The sequence below is a fragment of the Lepidochelys kempii genome, chromosome 2 (genome assembly GCF_965140285.1).
Source record: "Lepidochelys kempii isolate rLepKem1 chromosome 2, rLepKem1.hap1, whole genome shotgun sequence".
Lineage (NCBI taxonomy): Eukaryota > Metazoa > Chordata > Testudines > Cheloniidae > Lepidochelys > Lepidochelys kempii.
This window is the reverse complement of record NC_136381.1, coordinates 84,966,153-84,988,054: the sequence shown is the minus strand read 5'-3', so window position 1 is coordinate 84,988,054 and position 21,902 is coordinate 84,966,153. Positions and strand designations below refer to the sequence as shown.

Here is a 21,902-nt window from a genome sequence, read left to right as displayed (position 1 = left end):
GTACCCCACCCCAACTAGTTAGTCCCCATTTTGTGTGTGTGCATTTGATTTTTTCTTCCTAACCAAAATACTTTGTTCTTATCTTTATTGATTTTTATCTTGTTGATTTCAGACTAATTCTCCAATTTCTCAAGGTCTTTTTCAATTCTAATTTTAATTCCAAAAAGCTTGCAAACCCTCCCAGCTTGGTGTCATCTGCAAACTAAACTAAACTAAAACTTACTTTTATATATATATATATAAAAAAAATCACACCTACTGATATGTCATCCACTAGGACAGTAACCCTGTCAAAGGAAATTAGGTTGGTTTGGCATGATTTGTTCTTGACAAATCCATGCTGTCTCTTCCTTATCACCCTATTACCCTTTAGGTACTTACAAATTGATTGTTTAATAATTTGTTCCACTATCTTTTCAGATATTGAAGATAAGCTGATCGGGCTAAATCCCTGGGTCCTCTTTGCTCCTCTTTTTCAAGATAGGTACTATATTTGCCCTTTTCCAGTTCTCTGGGACCTCACCCGTCCTCCATTTTGTGCCTGAGCCTTTCTGATTTTGTCCCTACTTGTTTGTGCTATTCTTTTATACTTCTCCTTAGCAACTGATTCATGTTTCCACTTTTTGTAGTACTCCTTTTTGATTTTCAGGTCATCAAAGACCTCCTGATGGAGCCTCTTACTACTATTCTTCCTATCTTTACTTCACATCGGGATAGTCTGCAGTTGTGCCTTTAAATATGATCTCCTTGAGAAACTGTCACTTCTCCTGAACGTCTTTATCCCTTAGATTTTCTTCCCATAGAATCCTGCCTACCGGTTCTCTGACTTTGTTAAAGTGTGCGTTTTTGAAGCCCATTGTGCTTATTTTGCTGCTCTTACTCTTCCTTTGCTAAGAATCATTAAATCTATCACTTCATGATCACTCTCACTCAATTGCCTTCCACTTTCAGATTCATAACCAACTCCTGCCCATTGGTCAGACTCAAGTCTAAAATGGCTTTCCCCCTGGTTACTTCCTCCACTTTCTGAAACAAAAAGTTGTCCCCAACATATTTCAAGAACTTACTGGATACTTGTTTAGCCCTATTACTTTTCTACCAGATGCCTGGGCAGTTAAAGTCCCCCATTACTATCAGGTTTTTGTGTTTTGGATATTTCTCATATTTGTTCTAGAAATGCCTCATCCATTTCATTCTCCTGACTCGGTGGTCTATAGTAGACACCTACCATGACATCACCCCTATTTTTTCCTCTTTATCTTTACCAGGAGAGTTTTAACTGCTCTGCCTCTAACCTCCTTCTGGACCTTAGATGGACTTTCTTTCTGAATTCTTCTCAGACCCCTCCCTCTCTCTTACCTTTCACCTATCTTTTTCCTTTTGCCTTCAAGCATGCTCTTACATCTGCTTTAGTGTTTTGAAAATAATCTTCACCTATTCCCACCTGCCTTTTTATCTACCTTCAGCACCTACCCTCCTCTGTTTATTCAGAATCTTAGAATGTGCTGTCTTTTTGCACTGCTCCCTCTCCTTCATGCGGCTCCTTGATCCCCTACAATCTGACTTTGTCCCTCTCCATTCCACCAAAACCACTCTGAACTATGTCATTAATTGCCTCCCAGCTAAACCAAAATACTGATTCTTCTTCTTTATTGTGATACTGTCCGATACCTGCTACACTGATCCACAATCTTCTTTCTACTATTTTCCCATTACTATTATCTAGGTTTTTCCCCACCTCGCAGGCTCACTCCTTCAGCATTTCCTCATCCTCCTTCTCAACCACACCTGTGTCTTTTCCTTGGTTCCCTCCTCCTCTTCCACTCTAGAGAGAATGAGATCTCAGAGTAACTATTGCCAGAGTTCTCTCTCTACTCCCAACTTCTTCCTCTCCCATTCAGTATCCTTTCTGGCTATCTCTCCGAAGTATCCTGATTGTTTTGCTATCATCTCAGACTATTTTGAAGAAAGTGAATAGTTTTCCTCCTAACGTTCTCTGCTTCCTGGCTCCCGCTTTTTTCTTTTTTAATCACCACTGTCAACTACACTATCCAACTTACCTCTTAGATTCATTACTGCAATGTAATCTTTTTAACTCTTCTGACTCCTTCTTTCCCCTCCATCCAGTCCTCTGTTAGGTACTGTCACCACTTCTGATATAACCATAAAACATCCTTTCTTCATTTGCATAGTTAAAACTTGTGTCTATATTTTGTCATCTCTAGTTCTTATCGCCTCACGGTTTATCCAACCAGCCATTGCAAGGGTAATTTTCCTCTCCTACAATGATTACATCACATTCCTGCACCCTGAGTTCTTTAAGTGGCTTCCCATTTTACTAGATTGAATTCAAGTTTCTCAACCCAGTCTTCAAGATCCTCCCTAATCTTGCCACAGTCTACATTTCTACTGTTACTCTTCTTTACTCACTACTCCCTTCTCTCCCTAAACTCCTCCCAATTCTCTTTCACTGGTATTCCCTTTTTGCTCATCCCTCATATTCTCAGCTTTATTCCTTCACACATGCAATCCCTATGATTGGAACAAACCTCCCGTTTTCAATGACCAAGTATGTGCTCTCTCTCCTCCATCCAAACTCCTCCCTCAGAACACGTCTTCCAGAAATCAGGAGAGCCTTCCTCTCACCCACGACGCCCCATCAATGATACTCCAACGCCCTCACAGATTTCATTTACTTTTAAGACAATCCAAGAAACACATATGTTTGTTATAAGAAATGCTGTATCCAAGTCAATTAATCATAGGGGACCTTGAGAGGTCATCTAGTCCAGTTCCCTGTACTCAAGCAGGACTAAGTATTATCTAGACCATTCCTGACAGGCATTTGTCTAACCTGCTCTTAAAAATCTCCAATGATGGAGATTCCACAACCTCCCTAGGCAATTTATTCCGTGCTTAACCACCCTGACAGTTAGGAAGTTTTTCTAATGTCCAACCCTTGCTGCAATTTAAGCCCATTGCTTCTTGTCCTACCCTCAGAGGTTAAGAAGAACAATTTCTGTCCTTCCTCCTTATAATAACCTTGTATGTACTTAAAAACTGTTACGTCCCCTCTTAGTCTTCTCTTTTCCAGACTGAAAAGTTTGGATTTGTTTAATCTTCCCTCCTGGGTCATGTTTTCTAGACACTTAATCATATTTGTCACTTCTCTGGACTTTCTCCAATTTGTCCACATCTTTCCTGAAATGTGGCACCCAGAACTGGACACAATACTCCAGTTGAGGCCTAATCAGTAAGGAGCAGAGCAGAAGAATTACTTTTTATGTCTTGTTTACAACACTCCTGCCATACATCCCTGAATGACGTTCACTTTTTTTGCAACAGTGTTATACTGTTGACTCATATTTAGCTTCTGGTCCACTATGACTCCCCAGATCCCTTTCCACAGTACTCCTTCCTAGGCAGTCATTTCCCATTTTATGTGTGTGCAACTGATTGTTCATTCCTAAGGAATACTTTGCATTTGTCCTTATTGAATTTCATCCTATATACTTCAGATCATTTCTCCAGTTTGTCCGGATCATTTTGAATTATAATCCTATCCTCCAAAGCACTTGCAACCCCTCCCATCTTGGTATCATCTGCAAACTTTCTAAGTGTACTCTCTATGCCATTATCTAAATCACTGGTGAAGATACAGAACAGAACCGGACCCAGAACTGATCCCTGGCTGCGATACCCCATTCGTAATGCCCTTGCAGCATGACTGAGAACCACTAATAACTACTCTCTGGGAACGGTTCTGTAACCAGTTACGCACCCAACTTATAATTACGCCATTGATATTGCATTTCCTTAGTTTGTTTATGAGGTCATGCAAGACAGTATCCAAAGCTTTACTAAAGTCAAGATATACCACATCTACCACTTCCCCCCTATCCACAAGGCTTGTTACCCTGTCAAAGAAAGCTATTAGGTTGGTTTGACACCATTTGTTCCTGACAAATCCATGCTGACTTTTACTTATCACCTCATTATCATCTAGATATTTGCAAATTGCTTACTTAATTATTTGCTCCATTATGTTTCCAGGTACAGAAGTTCAGCTGACTGGTCTGTAATTCCCCAGGTTGTCCTTATTTCCCTTTTTATAGATTGGCACTATATTTGCCCTTTTCCAGTCTTCTGGAATCGCTCCAGTCTTCCATGAGTTTTCAAAGATAATCACTAATGGCTCAGATATCTCCTCAGATGTTTCCCCCCCTTTATTGAGTAATGGGACTACACTGTCCTTGGTCTTCCTCTTGCTTCTAACGTATTTGTAGAATGTTTTCGTTACCCTTTATATCTCTAGTTAGTTTCATCTTGACTTGGGCCTTGGCCTTTCTAATTTTGTCCCTACATACTTGTAGTATTTGTTTATATTCATCCTTTTTAATTTCACCTACACCTCTACCCCAATATAATGAGGTCCGATATAACGACAATTCGGATATAATGCGGTAAAGCAGCGCTCCGGGGAGTGGTGCTGCTTTACCTCGTTATATGCGAATTTGTGTTACCGCAAGTGGTTCCACTGCACCCCCCCGCTTACTTGCTGTGGACCCCCTACCCCAGCTTGCCTCCGCCTCCTCCCACAAGCACACCATAGCTTCGCTTCTCCTCCCTCTCAGGCTTGCCATGCCAATCAGCTGGTGCGGCAAGCCTGGGAGGAGGGAGAAGCGGAACTGCGGCGCACTCATGGGAGGAGGCAGAGCGCAGTGGGTTGGGGGCACAGAGGAACCTCTCCCCGCCCCAGCTCACCTCAACTCTGCCTCCGCCTCCTCCCCTGAGCGCGCCACCGCCGCTCTGCTTCTGCCCCCACCCCCTTCCTTCCAGGCTTCCCACACCAAACAGCTGATTGGCGTGGCAAGGGGCAGGGGAGAAGCGGAGTGGCAGCGGCGCGCTCAGGGGAGGAGGTGGAGGCAGAGTGGAGGTGAGCTGGGGCGGGAAGTGGTTCCTCTCCCTACCCCGATATAACGCGGTCTCACCTGTAAGACGGTAAGATTTTTTGGCTCCCGAGGACCGTGTTATATCGGGGTAGAGGTGTAATTTCCACTTTTTATAGAACTCTTTTTTGATTTTTTTACATTAATGAAGATCTCCTGGTTAAGCCAGCGTGGTCTCTTGCCATACTTCCTATCTTTCCTACGCAGTGGGATAGTTTGCTCTTGTGCCCTTAATAATGTCTCTTTGAAAAACTGCAAGCTGCCTTCAATTCTTTTTCCCCTTTGATTTGCTTCCCTTGCGATCTTACCTACCAACTCCCTGAGTTTGCTAAAGTCTGCCTTCTTGAAATCCATTGTTTTTATTGTGCTGTTCTCCCTCCTACCATTCCTTAGAATCATGAACTTTACCATTTCATGATCACTTTCATCCATGCTGCCTTCCACTTTCAAATTCTCAACCAGTTCCTCCTCCTTTGTCAAAATCAAATCTAGAACAGCCTCTCCCCTAGTAGCTTTCTCCACCTTCTGAAATAAAATGGTCTCCAATACAAGAACTTATTGGATAATCTATGCCCGGCTGTGCTATTTTCCCAACAGATGTCTGAGCAGCTGAAGTCCCCCATCACCACCAAGTCCTATGCTTTGGATGATTTTGTTAGTTGTTTAAAAAAAGCCTCATCCACCTCTTCTTCCTGTTTAGGTGGTCTGTAGTAGACCCCTACAATGACATCAACCTTGTTTTTTTATCCCTTTTATCCTTACCCAGAGATTTTCAACAAGTCTTTCTCCTATTTTAATCTCAATCTCAGTCCAAGTGTATACATTTCTAATATATAAGGCAACATCTCCTCCTTTTTTCCCCTGCCTGTACTTCCTAAGCAAGCTGTACCCTTCTATACCAATATTCCAGTCATGCGTATTATTCCACCATGTCTCTGTGTTGCCAACTATGTCATAGTTGTGTTTATTTACTATAATTTTGAATTCTTCCTGCTTATTCCCCATACTTCTAATATGAACAGATAAAGACAACAGAACACTAGAATGCATTTTACATGTAAAACAGTGAGCAGTTTTAATATACTGCCCAAATTTAAATCACTCAGCCTACCTTGCCCAGGTAATTGTTTACGTGGCCTTTAGCAGTGACACCCTTAATGACGCAACTTGTTCCTTTACTTATTTCTTCATACTGTAAAGTCAAACCACTACAAAAATAAATTAAAATTAATTTAAAGAAAAGCATTTTAATTCTCACCCAAAATATACACAAGATGTAAAAACGCTTAGAAGCAACAGGAAGTGAAAGTCAATTTACATTAAAAATACCTAGTCCAACACCTTGTAAAATTAAAGAACAATAGTGTTTAAGAGAGTTACAAAAAAGGGAGAATAAAAATTTGATACGTTTCATTACCTAGCTTCAAGAATTGGCTTAATATCAGTTGCCAGATGTGTGGGATGACCAAATTCATCCTGCAAGTCCAAAGGAATATTAAAAGGTACTCCAACTCGAAATGGAGGATCCAAATGACCCACTGAAAATTTTTCTGGTTTCCCCTCTAAGAGAGAGAAAAAAGTTAATGTAGGTAATTTTATCTGTAACTGCACGTTATATTTCTTTTAACTAAGGCATCAGTACAGACACCTAAGCTCCCCCCTAATAGGCCAATTGATGGGGTAGGGGTGGGGGGTCCCATCCTAACAGGCAAGTAGACAATAAACTGAGATTTTTGGCAGCACTGATAGATCAGAACCTCCCAGTCTCTCCTTCAGTCTGTATGGATTTAGGAGTAACTGTTTAAAATGCAAACATATAGATGTAAGAACTTATATAAAACATGTCTGCAACTTCAAAGCACTGTGAAATGTCTCAACAAAATCCAAAGGGACAGTGGATAGCTTTGTAAAATTAAAGAGACTATTTACATATTCTTCTGATTTACATAAACGAAATTCAGTTTACATGCAAGGATAAACACTTTTGATACCCAGTTGTTCCCAACTTGAGCCCCTTAATGCATCCTGATTTAAAAAAAAAATTCTGAGCACACCAATGCTTTGGAAATAAGCCCCCCCACCCCACCCCACGTTTTGAGAAAACGTGCTTGAAAAAGTCAAAGCACCCAAAAATCACTGGCCACTTCTAAAAATCTTTGCCATGGACTCTACGCAGTACAAACAGAGAGCTCTGTAAATTGGAATCAAGTCTACTGGGGAGCTAACTATCTTAAAATAAATTGCTTTGCCCAGTCGAATTATCAACAGAACCTTGGATAGAAGAGAAAAAGGCATACAAGAGGTCCCTGTCCCATTAGAGGATGAGGGCTTCTCCCATGGAATATTTTCCCAGGCCAACCCTGGAGCAGTAACGAGGACATTCGGCCTCTCATCTGCACCCTGTACTGATAATGGTCCTGCCTGAAGGTAAGCTGTATGAATCTCCTGTGTGAAAATCGTACTGAAATGTGGAAGTAGGCATCTTGAGGTAGAGGGCCAACAACTAATCTCCTGGCTCTATAGCTAGAATAATGGCTGCTAGCATGACCATCTAGCACTTCTGTGCCGTCACGCATTTGTTTAATGCTCTTAGATCTAGAATGGGCCTCCAACCTCCCCCTTCGCTTAGGGGATCAGAAAATACCTGGAGTAAAATCCCTTGCCCCTGAGATGCACCGGGACCGGTTCTGTGGCCCCTAAGCATAACAGACAATCCATTTTGTGGCACAGTAGATCTTGTGACAAGGGTCCATGAAGAGGGATGGGGAAGGAGGGTGGGAATAGGGGCTGGACATATACTGAAAGGTGTAACCCTTTGAAATAATCTCCAAAATTTATTTGTCGGAGGTAATATTCTCCCAACTGCTGCACCAGAGGGCCAGGCAACTTCTGAAGGAGTTGAAGCAGTTCCATTTCTCTTACCCTCTCATTAAAAAGCCAGTAACATTGTGGCTGAAGTACATGATACAACTATAGCAGACGTGCTCCACATTGTCACTAAAATCAGAATCAGCTAACTCTCTTTGAAACACTTGACCCACCATATACTGGTTTTAGAGCAAATATAGATGTATCAGAGTATATTGAAGGGACAAATAATGAATTATTTAACATCAAGTGTAGTGGAAAATGCTGTTTTCTTTCTGGTAGTTTGCTTTACTATATTCAAAGGCAACTGTATCTTCCAACTAGTTATACAAAGTTATCTATATTCTGAATACGCACTGATGTATTTGATGTTCAGTAACATTTTTCTTGTAATATAACAGTAAAAATATAGATGAATTAGACTGTAATACACATTGAAATATTTTAGGTTGTATGAACTCATATTTGGGTTCATTAGTCAATTTCTGTATCATATATACTTTTTTTTCAAATGTATTGTAAAGTCAGCCAATTTTTCCAAGTTTTATAAAAGAGTAGGATTAGTCAGCAAGATGAAATTATGAAAAAGTTCCCAAATCTAGTCGAGTGAGTACCCTACATTCAAATCTACTAAAGAGAGAAATTCTGTTTTTTCTTTTATAAACATTTTAGGGAAGTTCAGTTCAAGGGTAGCTTTTAGCTTATATCAAAATCCTACTTTTTTTTGTGAGGCTGACTAAGACACAAAGCAATCATCTGATCTGCCATAGATGGTGGATCGGCAGGCATCAGGCTCTTTCCTGCTCTAACCACTTGATACCTCGGCTAGATTCACAAAGGAACTTAGGCATGGTGAGGCAGAGCATTACCACACCTAACTTTTAGGCACCTAGAAAATCACTGGGATTCACAAAGCCTGAGTTTGGTATTTGGCTTCCTATATAATGAATGGGGAGAGATAGGCATATCAGAATGGGATTCACAAAAGCCAGCATGCTAGGCCGCTCCCCCTTAAACTAGCCAATGGGAGATGCCAAAAGAGGGTGTATGTGAAGCCTTGCCCCTGCCTCAGAGATAGGAGCCCAAGTCTGGGCTCCAGAGAGGCACCTCCCTTTGCAGAGAATTCTCAGATGCAAACCTTCTCTTGGCATTAGTTACCTATGGCTTTGTGGCAAGAAGCCAGGGGGCATAGGAGGAACCACCCTCATAACTTTTAGCCCAATGGTTGGGTTACTTACATGGGATGTGGGAGACCCAGGTTCAAGTCCCCCCTCCACCTGAGAGGGAGAAGGCATTTGAACAGAGATCTTCCACATCTGAGGTGAGTGTCCTAGCCACTGTGCTATGGGATATTCTGATGTGGAGCTCCCTCAATCTCTTCTGTTGAAGCTGTTCCACTGTGAATAAATAATGAAAGAGTGACTGGGCTAGAGCTAGAGGAGGGAGAGAAAGTGAGCAAGCAAGCATGAAAATGACTCTATAGCCTAGTGGTTAGAGCACTCACTTGGGAGGTGGGAGACCCAGGATCCAGTCCCGCTGCTCAAATCACTCATTACTTATCCAAACTAGAACTTCAATCAGAGAGACAGAAGGAGCCCCAGACACAAGACTATCCCATAGCCCAGTGGCTACGGTACTCACCTGAGAGGTAGCAAATCCCAGTTCAAATCTCTTTTCCCCTTCAGGTAGAGGAGGAACTTGAACCAGAGGTCTCTCATATCTCAGGTGAGTACCCTAACTACTGGGATAAAAGTTATGAGGGAGGCTCTCCTCTCCATAACCCTGTCCCACAGCCCTTTAGCATAAGCTTGCCTACAAGGGCTCAATTCAGTAAGCAGGCTCTGATCATGGTTACTAGATCAGGCCCCACAGGCAAGATGGAAGAATGGCCTGATCTTCCCGATTTGTGAATCGCTCTGGGCTCAGGCACCCAGATGCCTGTCCGAGGGCTGTAGTGCACATGTCAGAAGCAGAAACATAGGTACTTAGGGAACTTTAACTGCAAAAATTTAGGTATTGAACAAATGTAGGGGTTTACAGGGTTCTGGGGCAGCTGAGCAGGGTTCTGTGAATCCCAGTGCGGCCGGATTCTGGAATTCAGGTACCTCAAGTGGCAGTTAGGTGCCGAAGTTCCTCTGTGAAGCTACACTTTGGCCTTCAAACACCACTTTCTCTTTGCTGAAGGTATCATTCCTACACTTAACCAAAACTGAATTTATTTTGAAGCTGAACCCAAGACACGTTTAATATAGTGAGTCAAAAGTAAGAACTGAGCATTTGTGAAGGATCTAATTGAAAAAAATTGGAATAGTTTGAATTTTCCTTACCTACAACATTAAATTTAAATATTTTAGATGGTAGAGGCCTTCCTGCATAGGTGTCTGCATTACTTTCATTCAACACCACTTGTAGTTTCAGTGTGTAGCTCCCAAGTTTGTGAATATTTTCTAGATAGGGTCAGATAAAAATAAAGTTAAAAAGAAAAATTTCCAAAATATAGATAAACTGAAGGTAATATTTTAAAGACAAACTCACCCATTTTTTTAAACCAGTAAGGCCATTTACCCCCATGTTGACTAATGTGAGAAATGATTTCCTTATTCCCAACAGGAGCTTGAACAGAAAAAGGGATCATTCAGCTACATAAATTTAGATTTGCTATAATCTTTATTGTTCTAGGAACTAATTATACCTATTACAAATACCCACACACACCATATTTTTAAATTTAAAAAAAGAGAGAGACAAGAGTTTGAATTCAATTGATCAATTTATCACATTGATTGCAGGTAAACTCTCTCACTGCCAAATTCTTGCCACTAGAAGCATACATTTATGAGAAAGCAGTAACCGTGGAAGCCCACTTTTATACCCCTCTAGTTATGCTGTGTCCCACACAGATACTCAGAAGTGCTTTATAAACAACTGTGCTTTTTTAGCCACTTTCACAAGTGACTTACTATTAAATAGACTAAAATAGGAGCAATTGGGTAGAAAAAACTAAAACCAATTAAAAGACAGTACAAAAACATCTATCCTCCCCTCTCCCAGGTTGCCTCCTCTTTTTCTATGGAATCCTTGCCGTAGTAAGAGGGCACATCCAAAACCTTTTTTTTTTTTTAATTACTAAAGTTTTACATCTTCTAACTTAGTATTCCATACATACATACCAATGTAAATTTTGCCCATGTATCAATCATTCACACCTTCATCTCAGGGGGCTTGAATTTATTTTTATTATTCAAAAATCGAGGAATTTATGACTTAGTAAATACAGAGTATAGATGTAGCAAAACTAAGCAATAAAAATCAGACAAAACAGAATAAATCAAGGAAGAACCAAGGGAGGAGAGCATCTTATGGGAAGAAATAAAACTGTCTCTCAGTACAACACGCCATTATTTCATTCATCCTGTCTGAAATTAGATTGCAATTTAATGTGGGTATTTCAAATTCTTACACGACATTACAATTAGATTCTTTATTCACATGTTTTGCACCAAACTACATGCATGTTTTGAAATGGCTGCCAAAGGCGGCTTTGTCCTAAGTTTATTTGTTCTTTTGTTCACAATTTTTAAACTACTGAGTTAAATAAATTTTTACTAGTAATGAATCTTGGGAGATAGTGTACAAAAATAAACCATTATGATTTTTTTTTTTTGGCAGTCACCAACACTGAGAAATTGGTAATTCTCAAATAAATTCTGAATATCCTATTGAGAAGTATCACCAGCTATTGCTAGCGCAAATTTGATCATTTAGTTGTAGTGCAAGATTAACAACTGAAAGAAAGCACTTTTGGCAAGTCACTTCCCCTCTCTACCTCTAGTTCCCCATCTGTACAATATGACTAATAATTCTGTGCAGACACACTACTCTACTCTAGGCAAGGAGAAGGTGATCCAGGGCGAGGCAATACATGCAGCTGCTGTAGCAAAAAGGAAGAGTCTGAATGCTGCTCACAAACCGGGAAGAATTAGTAGGGGAAGGAAAAGTGGATGGGAACCTGGGAGGCAGTGACCATGAGATGGTCGAGTTCAGGGTCCTGACACAGGGAAGAAAGGAGAGCAGCAGAATACGGACCCTGGACTTCAGAAAAGCAGACTTTGACTCCCTCAGGGAACTGATGGGCAGGATCCCCTGGGAGAATAGCATGAGGGGGAAAGGAGTCCAGGAGAGCTGGCTGTATTTTAAAGAATCCTTATTGAGGTTACAGGGACAAACCATCCCGATGTGTAGAAAGAATAGTAAATATGGCAGGCGACCAGCTTGGCTTAACAGTGAAATCCTTGGTGATCTTAAACACAAAAAAGAAGCTTCCAAGAAGTGGAAGATTGGACAAATGACTAGGGAGGAATATAAAAATATTGCTCGGGCATGCAGGAGTGAAATCAGGAAGGCCAAATCACATCTGGAGTTGCAGCTAGCAAGAGAGGTTAAGAGTAACAAGAAGGGTTTCTTCAGGTATGTTAGCAACAAGAAGAAAGTCAAGAAAAGTTTGGGCCCCTTACTGAATGAGGAAGGCAATCTAGTGACAGAGGATGTGGAAAAAGCTAATGTACTCAATGCTTTTTTTGCCTTTGTCTTCATGAACAAGGTCAGCTCCCAGACTACTGCACTGGGCAGCACAGCATGGGGAGGAGTTGACCAGCCCTCTGTGGTGAAAGAAGTGGTTTGGGACTATTTAGAAAAGCTGGATGAGCACAAGTCCATGGGGCCAGATGCGCTGCATCTGAGAGTGCTAAAGGAGTTGGCAGATGCGATTGCAGAACCATTGGCCATTATCTTTGAAAACTCATGGCGACTGGGAAAAGTCCCGGACGACTGGAAAAAGGCTAATGTCGTGCCCATCCTTAAAAAAGGGAAGAAGGAAGATCCTGGGAACTACAGGCCAGTCAGCCTCACCTCAGTCCCTGGAAAAATCATGGAGCAGGTCCTCAAGGAATCAATTCTGAAGCACTTACATGGGAGGAAAGTGATCAGGAACAATCAGCATAGATTCACCAAGGGCAAGTCATGCCTGACTAATCTAACTGCCTTCTATGACTAGACAACTGGCTCTGTGGATGAGGGGAAAACAGTGGACGTGTTGTTCCTTGACATTAGCAAAGCTTTTGACATGGTCTCCCACAGTATTCTTGCCAGCAAGTTAAAGTAGTATGGGCTGGATGAATGCACTATAAGGTGGATAGAAAATTGGCTAGATTGTCAGGCTCAATGGGTAGTGATCAATGGCTCCATGTCTAGTTGGCAGCTGGTATCAAGTGGAGTACCCCAAGGGTCAGTCCTGCTGCCGGTTTTGTTCAATATCTTCATAAATGATCTGGAGGATGGTGTGTATTGAACTCTCAGCAAGTTTGCAGATGAGTCTACACTGGGAGGAGAGGTAGATACGCTGGAGGGTAGTGATAGGATACAGAGGGACCTAGACAAATTAGAGGATTGGGCCAAAAGAAATCTGATGAGGTTCAACAAGGACAAGTGCAGAGTCCTGCACTTAGGATGGAAGAATCCAATGCACCACTACAGACTAGGGACCGAATGGCTAGGCAGCAGTTCTGCGGAAAAGGACCTAGAGGTTACAGTGGACGAGAAGCTGGATATGAGTCAACAGTGTGCCCTTGTTGCCAAGAAGGCCAATGGCATTTTGGGATGTATAAGTAGGGGCATTGCCAGCAGATCGAGGGACGTGATCGTTCCCCTCTATTCGACATTGGTGAGGCCTCATCTGGAGTACTGTGTCCAGTTTTGGGCCCCACACTACAAGAAGGATGTGGAAAAGTGGAAAACGTCTAGCGGAGGGCAACAAAAATTATGAGGGGACTAGAACACATGACTCATGAGGAGAAGCTGAGGGAACTGGGATTGTTTAGTCTGCGGAAGAGAAGACTGAGGGGGGATTGGATAGCTGCTTTCAACTATCTGAAATGGGGTTCCAAAGAGGATGGATCTAGACTGTTCTCAGTGGCAGCAGACGACAGAACAAGGAGTAATGGTCTCAAGTTGCAGTGGGGAAGGTTTAGGTTGGATTATTAGGAAAAACTTTTTCACTAGGAGAGTGGTGAAACACTGGAATGCATTACCTAGGGAGGTGGTAGAATCTCCTTCCTTAGAAGTTTTTAAGGTCAGGCTTGACAAAGCCCTGGCTGGGATGATTTAGTTGGGGACTGGTCCTGCTTTGAGCAGGAGGTTGGACTAGATGACCTCCTGAGGTCCCTTCAACCCTGATATTCTATGATTCTATGAATGGAAAAATGCTGGTCTCCAAAACCAGGACTGTGTTAAAAACCTGAAACTGGTAACATTTGTTCTATGATGGGAGACTGAAAAGTTTCTTGACTGATAATCTTCTTTTAGCAGCTTCTTTCCTCATTTGTAACAAATGGATAATGCCTCTGACCTGTGGAATTCAGAGGTGGTACATCACTGTTGCTTGGACTCTGAAGCTAACCTCTGTTCCCATCCCCGCCTTTCCCCTCAGACCACCAGAAGAGATTTTCCAAAAGCTATTTGAACATTCCAATAAACTGTAATTAGCATTAAGACTTGGGAATATATTATCCAACTTTCAGGTAAGTTTATATTTATGTCTCCTTTCAGAGAAAAATTCCCAAATTATTACAAATTGTATTCCAGGCAGATCTGAATGACAAGAGAAGCTAAAAACTGAAAGAAAATGATCAAATATGAAATTTCTCATTCTGCTGCACAGCTTCTCTCCTCAGTCATAATAAATAGAAAGTAGTGAGCACTGAATCACAGAAATAGGGGCAAAAGGATACAGCAGAATTTAATTATCATCATTAGAGCAAAATAGGCAGAAATAAAAGCTCCCCTCTATACAGTAAAGACATGTGATTTGAGAAAATGATCTGGGAACTAACCCGGTAGCACCTTCTTTAGAAAGGATGCTTCTGAAGAAAAATGGAAATCTACTTGTTAAAATTCCTCAGCTGAGGCTCAGATATTTTCTATCCACAAAGTTACTACAGATCTTGCAGAAGGAACCCTGATTCCCTCTGAGAATATTTCCCTGTTGCCTACCATAACAACTGATGCAAGATTTTAACATCTTGCCTTTGAGGCCCTAAGGCCCTGGTATTTTGGACTAATACAGATAGTGTGTGTACTCTATATGGTTGTAACAGTCTCTAATATTCTAGGGATGTTCACTTATGCCCTAACTTTGTTTTCCCAGAAAGAATGCTTGGAAAAATGTTTGGAAAAAAGTGATGGTAGATTTATTTTCTGAAACACAGAATTTATTTGGTAGATTTATTTTCTGAAGCAAAATGTTTCTGGAGTTACAAGAATAGCCTTTTTCTCATGAGAACTGCAATGTGACTCTTATACAAAGAGGTATTAACTCCTTAATTTGTCTTTTGGAGGTAATGTTTTTTCTAGTCTGCCCTTTCTGATTAATCTGGACATCTGAGGATACTTTATCAAGGTATAAAAGTTCATAAAGAATACCACTAAGGCTAGTTCTCTTTGTTCTAGGATGCTTGGTTTCCAGATGTTTTGAACTGATAAAGAACATAATCCACTGTCAACAGAAGTCAGCCAGCCAACATCCAGATTATGAAATGGAGGGACGCTAAATCTGGATGTAGAACTTGTCCCTCCAATTATGAGATCACATTTGGGTGTGTTGGGAGGGTGATCAGGTTCATGCTGACAGGTTCATGAGGTTGGAATACCAAAACTCCCTGGGCCAGGCAGAAGATACCATTATCATTAGGGCTAAATCCTATCTGATTTTTTTGAGGACTCTCACAGTATCAAAGGAATTGGAAGGTACAGCATCACCACAGCCTTACACATGTTACACATTTGTGTACACCACTGGCAGGGGCATCAAGTCACCTGCATTGGACCCTCTGATAGGCAATGGCAAAGAGCAGCAGCTCTGGCCACCCCACTGCCCACTCAGGTTTGGCCCCTCAGCCCCGCTGTCATGATGGGTGCAGCCTGACCAAAACAGAGTGAGTGGCGCACAGCAGTCAGATCCTGACAGAGGTTGCAGGGCCAAACCTGAAGGGCAGAGGGCCGGGCAGAGGGCCAGCCAGCACTGCCGCTCCTCTCCACTGCCGTCTAGCATAGCCAGAACCGGTTCTCCCTACAGAGCAGAATCTGCAGCATTTGTTGTTCAGGTCAAATACAAAACAGGTCTAAATTTGAGTGCCCCCACCTGTGAAAGAATGGAGTTGTGTCACTCTGTACCTCAAAGCAGCACCCTGGAACCCCCATATTCACCACTATCATAAATATGTGTTTTGGACAAAATATGCCTTATATCATTTTAAAAGTCTTGAACTGTTGAACACTAATATTCTGTTGGATTGTATGTGATATCATTATATGTGAGGTATTGCTGTATATATTACTGAAATATGTTGTGAGATTGGGAACACCCACAACCAGCCTTTCAGGCACAATAATGGAGCAGCTAGACATGCTGATCGCCCATTAAAGGGAATCCACTTTTCCAAAGGCCATCCTAGAAGACTCCTCAGAGAGAACATGTAGACAATGGAGACTACTTGACCAAATGGCTGGCTTGACTGCCTGACACCGAAGCAATTGATGCTTTAACGCTCAGTTGCTGGGACTCTGCTTCCAAAGTCTGTACTGAGGCCAAACAGAGACCAGTGCCAAGCCATCAGCAAGACCCCATCTGGGCTTTGGACTACCTCCTAAGTTGGATCTGCTCAGGGCTGGACAGGGAGATTTATATCTCTAGTCAGACTGTGAGTTCATTCAGTCTTCTCTTTCTTGATCTGAAAAAATGAAGGAGGTTCTGGACAACTATGTGATGGAGGAATGGAACTTCCTCCGTGCTCAACTGGCTCTAGAGACGAGAGTGGAGTGACATCTTCTCAGGGTGCTCAGTGGTAGTCTGGTCCAGTGGAGCAGTTTTCTCACCTTCCATGGCCAACAAAGCCCTGATGGTTCCTTTTTGAAAAAGGAGCAATATATAGAGCATTTGCAGAGCATATGCACGGCTCCTGGGTAGAAGAGACACTTAGTGTCCATCACTGATATGAATAGCAGATTTACAAGAGGGACAAGACTTGAATGCAGGTGATTTGAATTCCCTTGGACATGGCTGAGTTCCAATGCAGGAGCAACATGTGGCCTTGAAGACTTCTAAAATCTACTGTGTGTGTGTTTTACACAATGACACCAGGCTACGAGAACTAAAGAACTACCTAGAAAGATAAATCAGAGTGTACAAAGACAGACACTGCAGGTGTGCCATCCTGAAGCTACAAGCAGTAAACAAAAACTGGAGAACTGTTGTTGCAGCTGCTCCACCATTCATGCTACCTTACTATCTGCTACAGGGCACTGGAGGGTGTGTAAGCACGGGTCCAATGGACACTGCTACTCAAAAGATTCCAATCTCACAGACACAGGGCATAAAGTCTGAGGTCTTTTTTTTTGAAGCCACATTAGGACAGCAGCAGCCATGAGCTAAGAAGCAGAAAGTCACATCCTCACATTCCATCTCAATTACATTAAAATAATGTAATATTGGGCTGTTAAGAAGGAGATTCTGTCCTAATAGTACCCACCATCACCAGATAAAGAAACACATCTTAAGATGTTTAAAGATAATTTTGTTTGATAGCATTCTGTCTGGCAAAGAATCACTTATCAACAGCTGTGGCTGTGAAATCTCTACTTCTTTATTGTTTTGCCTTTATGGCCCCTACTTCTCTACTGTTTATCTGTATGGTCTCTGTCTGGTTCTTTGATTGTTTCAGTTGCATAATTAATTTTAAAGATTTAAATCAACTAAAGTGGTAAAGTATGATTGAGTAAAGAATTGTTTCCCAATATGTTAGGATTGGTCAAATAATTTTTGTGTATCACCTTAGTAAAATGACTGGTTGAGGTACAGCTAAGCAGGACTCAAGTTTCACTATATAAACTGGGGTCCAAAAGGAAGTTCTTTGGAACCAACTCCAGGGCACAGCCCTAAGATCAGAGTTGCCAGACCTCAACACCCTGCCAACTATATCATGCAGAAGCTGGAGTTCCTGGATGACATGATCCTGACTGGCCAGCAGGAAAAGTTTGTCTGCCTTATTAGGAGTGGTGAGCATTGTGTATGCTTAGTGTGTGCATTCTGTTTTGGTGATTGTTAATAAATAGAGGTTAAGGCTGTTACTGTATAAGACTCTTTCACTGGTAAAGGCTCTGCGAACTCACAGAGTGTAAGGTTATGCCCTGAGCCCACGGAAGGGTAAGGATGGATGCCTAAATCAACAGGGTTACGACCTGAGACCATAGAATGGTAAAGGTGGGTGCCCTAGAATGTGGGGCTACGCCTTGAACCCTAGGAACAGGGTAAATGTGGGTACCCCTAAAGTGTACAGGACACATACACATCAGAAATGTGGACAATCACTTGAAGAATCACCTGAAAGATGCCTGCCTGATTTCCCAGGTTGGCTAACACCAAAGTAACTCAGTAGTACCATCTGGGGGTTTACTCAGTAAACCAGGAGACATTTTGAACATGGGAAGACAAGGGAAGCCAGCACCTTGTACTTTTGTGGAAGGTCCTGACTGAGGGAAAGCCAACCATGGTTGAGAAAAAGAATGACTGGTGAGAGAAACCATCTTGAACAAAGCCTGTATCTTGCTAGATTAAGTTTCAGAATTTTAGACATGTGTTTTCACTTTTGCTTGTAAAACTTTCTAACTTTATTGCTTTTACTTAGCATCACTTAACCTATGTCCTATTATTAATAAATTTTTAATTAATATTAATAAAAAATTAATAAAATACATTGATTTTACTATAAAGCAACTCAATGCTGTGTTTAAAGAGAAGAGTATATTTACCCCAGTTAAGTTAATAAGCTGTGAAGTGGTTTTGTCTCTATAAAAGAGCAACAAAATGTATTATTTCTCTAAGCTGCCCCGAAGAGGGCTGGATACTTCAGGGCATGTGATTTTGGGGAAATTTGGGACTGGGAGCGCACTGGGGTCATCTTGCTGATTGTAACCCAGATTGGTGCAAGCCCGAGTGCGACTCGTGTGTTACTGGCCAGCTGCTGGGGTTGGGGCTGCTGGACTAGGGCTGCAGCTACATACAGATGCTCAGGGAGTGACCTGAATACTGGTAGGCTGGTTGTGAGCAACCCAGGTTGGCAGCTACAGGAGAAAAGCATTGTTACGCACTCAGGGTTACAGGGCAGGCAGTAACACAATCCCTCACTGGTCTGGACCCCCTCCTCCCAACCAGACTATGACAGAGTCTTACAGACAACAGCCTCCTTTACTACACAACCCTGATTCATCCCGAGAGTAGATTCACCCTGTTCACTGAACGAGGCAATGATCCGATGGGAAAAACAATACTTGATCATGTGATGAAAGACTATCATCATGCATACTCACAAGGGGGCCAATTAAGGTTGTACAAACATTTCCTAATTTTTCAGTGCTTGATTTTGCAACTCTAATAATGTTCATTTAATGTAGTTTGTATGTTATTTTGTAGGTTAAAAAAACCAAACAAAAAAACCCCCCAGAAATTCCATCATGTGGCATCACATTGACAGCCATGTGCATTATTAAAAGGGTTGGAACCCTTAGATTCACTGTACAGAACTCTGCCACTTGTGTTATTGAGAGCAGTAGTAGGTAGTTATCCTGTATGTGAACCAGCACTAAAGGGGGATGAGAGAGACAATTTTGCCAGTGGGTTTCACAGACGCTTGCTAACAGCGGAAGAATTGAGAGGCTCCAGCACTTTGGGTTCAATTACAGGGCTTGGAAAGACCATGCTGTAGAGATCACAGACTCTTCTGTCCATTCTGCCCCAAACTTGGCTCCTTTCTTCCCCATACCCTCCCAACTGTCCGTGCCCCAGTCCTTCTCTACCCCACTCCAGATCCTTGTTCCCCAATCCCAGTCTCCACTCCCCATTCCAGTTTCACTCTCCTTGCCCAGCCAGTCCCAGTTTTCCACTTCCCAGCTCATCAAATTAGTCTCTCCCTGCTCTGACCTCCACTCATCCTCCTTTCCCTTGCCCAAGTTCCCCATGCCCAATGGCTCCTCATCCCAGTCTCCCGCCCAGACTCCTCATCTAATCTTAGTGCATCATCCCTCACCCCAGCTCCTCATCTCAGTCTCCCCACAGTTCCTGATTCAACCTCAGTCTCTCTGTCCTGCACCACCCCATTTCCCTCCAGAGCTCATGCTCCCAGTTCCCCTCTCCCCAACCCCCTGCCAGCCTCCAGTCCGAGTCTCCTGCACCTCCAACCAGCTCTATTCCCTAATGCATTTGAATTGGGCAGCTTCCTCTTCCATGCTGGTTGGGCACCAGCATGGGAGTTACTGAGCACAGAGTTTTCTTGCTCTTAGTTTCAGTGCTCAGCTCACAGCACCCCGGGCCCAGAGCCATAACTGCAAGGAAAGTTCTGCTCTGCCCCCTACAGCCCTGGGCTGGAGCATGCTTCAATGAATTTAGCTGCAAAGCTTTAGTATGCCTGAGTTTGTGCAAACTGAATTTTTTCTAAGGCTTAAAACTTGGCCAAATTTGGGTGGATTTTCCTGGGGGCAGCAAAGTCACCCCTTGCCAAATTTCAAGTCCCTGATCCAAAGCATAGCAGCACTAGTGCTTCTCAAAGAAAAGATTGCCAGATTATTATTTTTTTAAACTGAGGCAAAATTTATTCTTCTCTAGCCTGGTTCTTGGAAATGGCTGAGCTGCATTTGCTGATATTTTGTCAAAAATAAAAAAATTAAAACAATTCAGCCGGAGGCAGATACCTAGTTTGGAAACTTCCAGTCCAAATTGTTAAAGTTTGGCAAATTTATAAGCCACTGAGATCAGGGTCTTATACTGGGAAGTGTCAGGAAACCTTAACAACATGTGATGCTACCAGCCCCTCATATAATACCACTGCTCACACATTCTATACCAGTCCCATCTTCATTACAGAAGGACAATCTCCCTTGCCAGCAATCCATCTCTTGATTATTGAAACTTCAGACTTACTCATTGCTATTACAACCTAATTTTCTTGCCCGTTTCTGTCTAAATTCATTGTCTGACTGTTCCACAGATTTCAGTGCTCCAAGACCTCTAGAGTCACTATGCTGCCTCAGCACATTGCTCCAACAAATTTTTTTGTGCAGTTCTTTCTGATATGTCAAAATCTTTGCCCAGTGCTTTAAAATGCTTCTTGTGTCAGTGCCCTTTCTGCATCAATACCCTGGTGCTCTCTCCTCTGTGTTTTAGCACATTTTGCCTCAGCATACTGTCCCCTTCAGTGTGCAGCACACTTGTGCCTTGGCAAGTACCACCTTGAGACTACTTCACCTCAGTGAACTACTCCTTGAAGAAATTATTGAAGCATAAATTTAAGCTAAGACTAGGAACCAGTGCAGATGCTGCTTGAAGAGTGCTAAATATACTACTCCTGGGAGAATTCTGCACCACTGCCTACATGCAAAATTCATGTACCGTGCAGAATTTTTTCTTCCCCTGAAGAAAATACATTCTGCTGAGAAGTGCTGCAGTTACACCTTTTGCCCACCAAGGGCTGCTGGGGCATCAGAACAGAGAGCAGCGGCTCCAGGTGGAAGCATCCTAGCTGTGGATAAGGAAGAGAAGAGGCTATGTTCCTCACAATACCCTGCCCGTGGAGCCAGGTCAGGAGGCACGGGATATTAGGGGACAGTGTGGGGCACATGGGGCTGCTTGGAGGTCACAGACCAGGGTTCAGAAGGACTAGTCAGTGGGGGACAGACTGGGATGGGGGCTGAATGGGAGTGGGCATGCAGGGACACAAGTGGATGGGGGGAGGGGTTCAGGGACACACGGAGTCAGGGGCAGATGTGCCTGACTGAATGAGGGAGGCTAGCGTTAGGGAGCCTCCCCCATGCAAACCCTGGCTAACAATCCCCCCCCAAAAAACTTGTTCCATACTTCTCTCACCCACATCCAACAAGCTCTAAGTTCACACCTAGGCTCCTTCCCAGCAATTACTTCCCTCTCCCTCAGCTCCTCCATTACCCCTGACTCTCCCAAGCTTTTGCACTGCTTCTGAGGGGTGC

General features: G+C 42.6%; 1 protein-coding gene across 10 annotated transcripts in view; it reads right to left on the bottom strand.

The window, feature by feature from the left end:
* Positions 1-21,902, bottom strand: part of SMCHD1 (structural maintenance of chromosomes flexible hinge domain containing 1) — a 182,581-nt gene that overhangs the window by 113,855 nt on the left and 46,824 nt on the right. For all 10 annotated transcript variants that reach the window (XR_013635308.1, XR_013635309.1, XR_012157253.2 and 7 more), the window contains 4 exons: positions 10,353-10,430; positions 10,145-10,264; positions 6,367-6,511; positions 6,061-6,157 (listed from right to left, as the gene is read on the bottom strand). Coding sequence is in view for 7 of the 10 variants with exons in the window: in XM_073331462.2 (XP_073187563.1) it covers positions 6,061-6,157; positions 6,367-6,511; positions 10,145-10,264; positions 10,353-10,430 (440 nt within the window). In the remaining 3 variants the exon portion in view is untranslated. The remainder of the gene's footprint in view (positions 1-6,060; positions 6,158-6,366; positions 6,512-10,144; positions 10,265-10,352; positions 10,431-21,902) is intronic.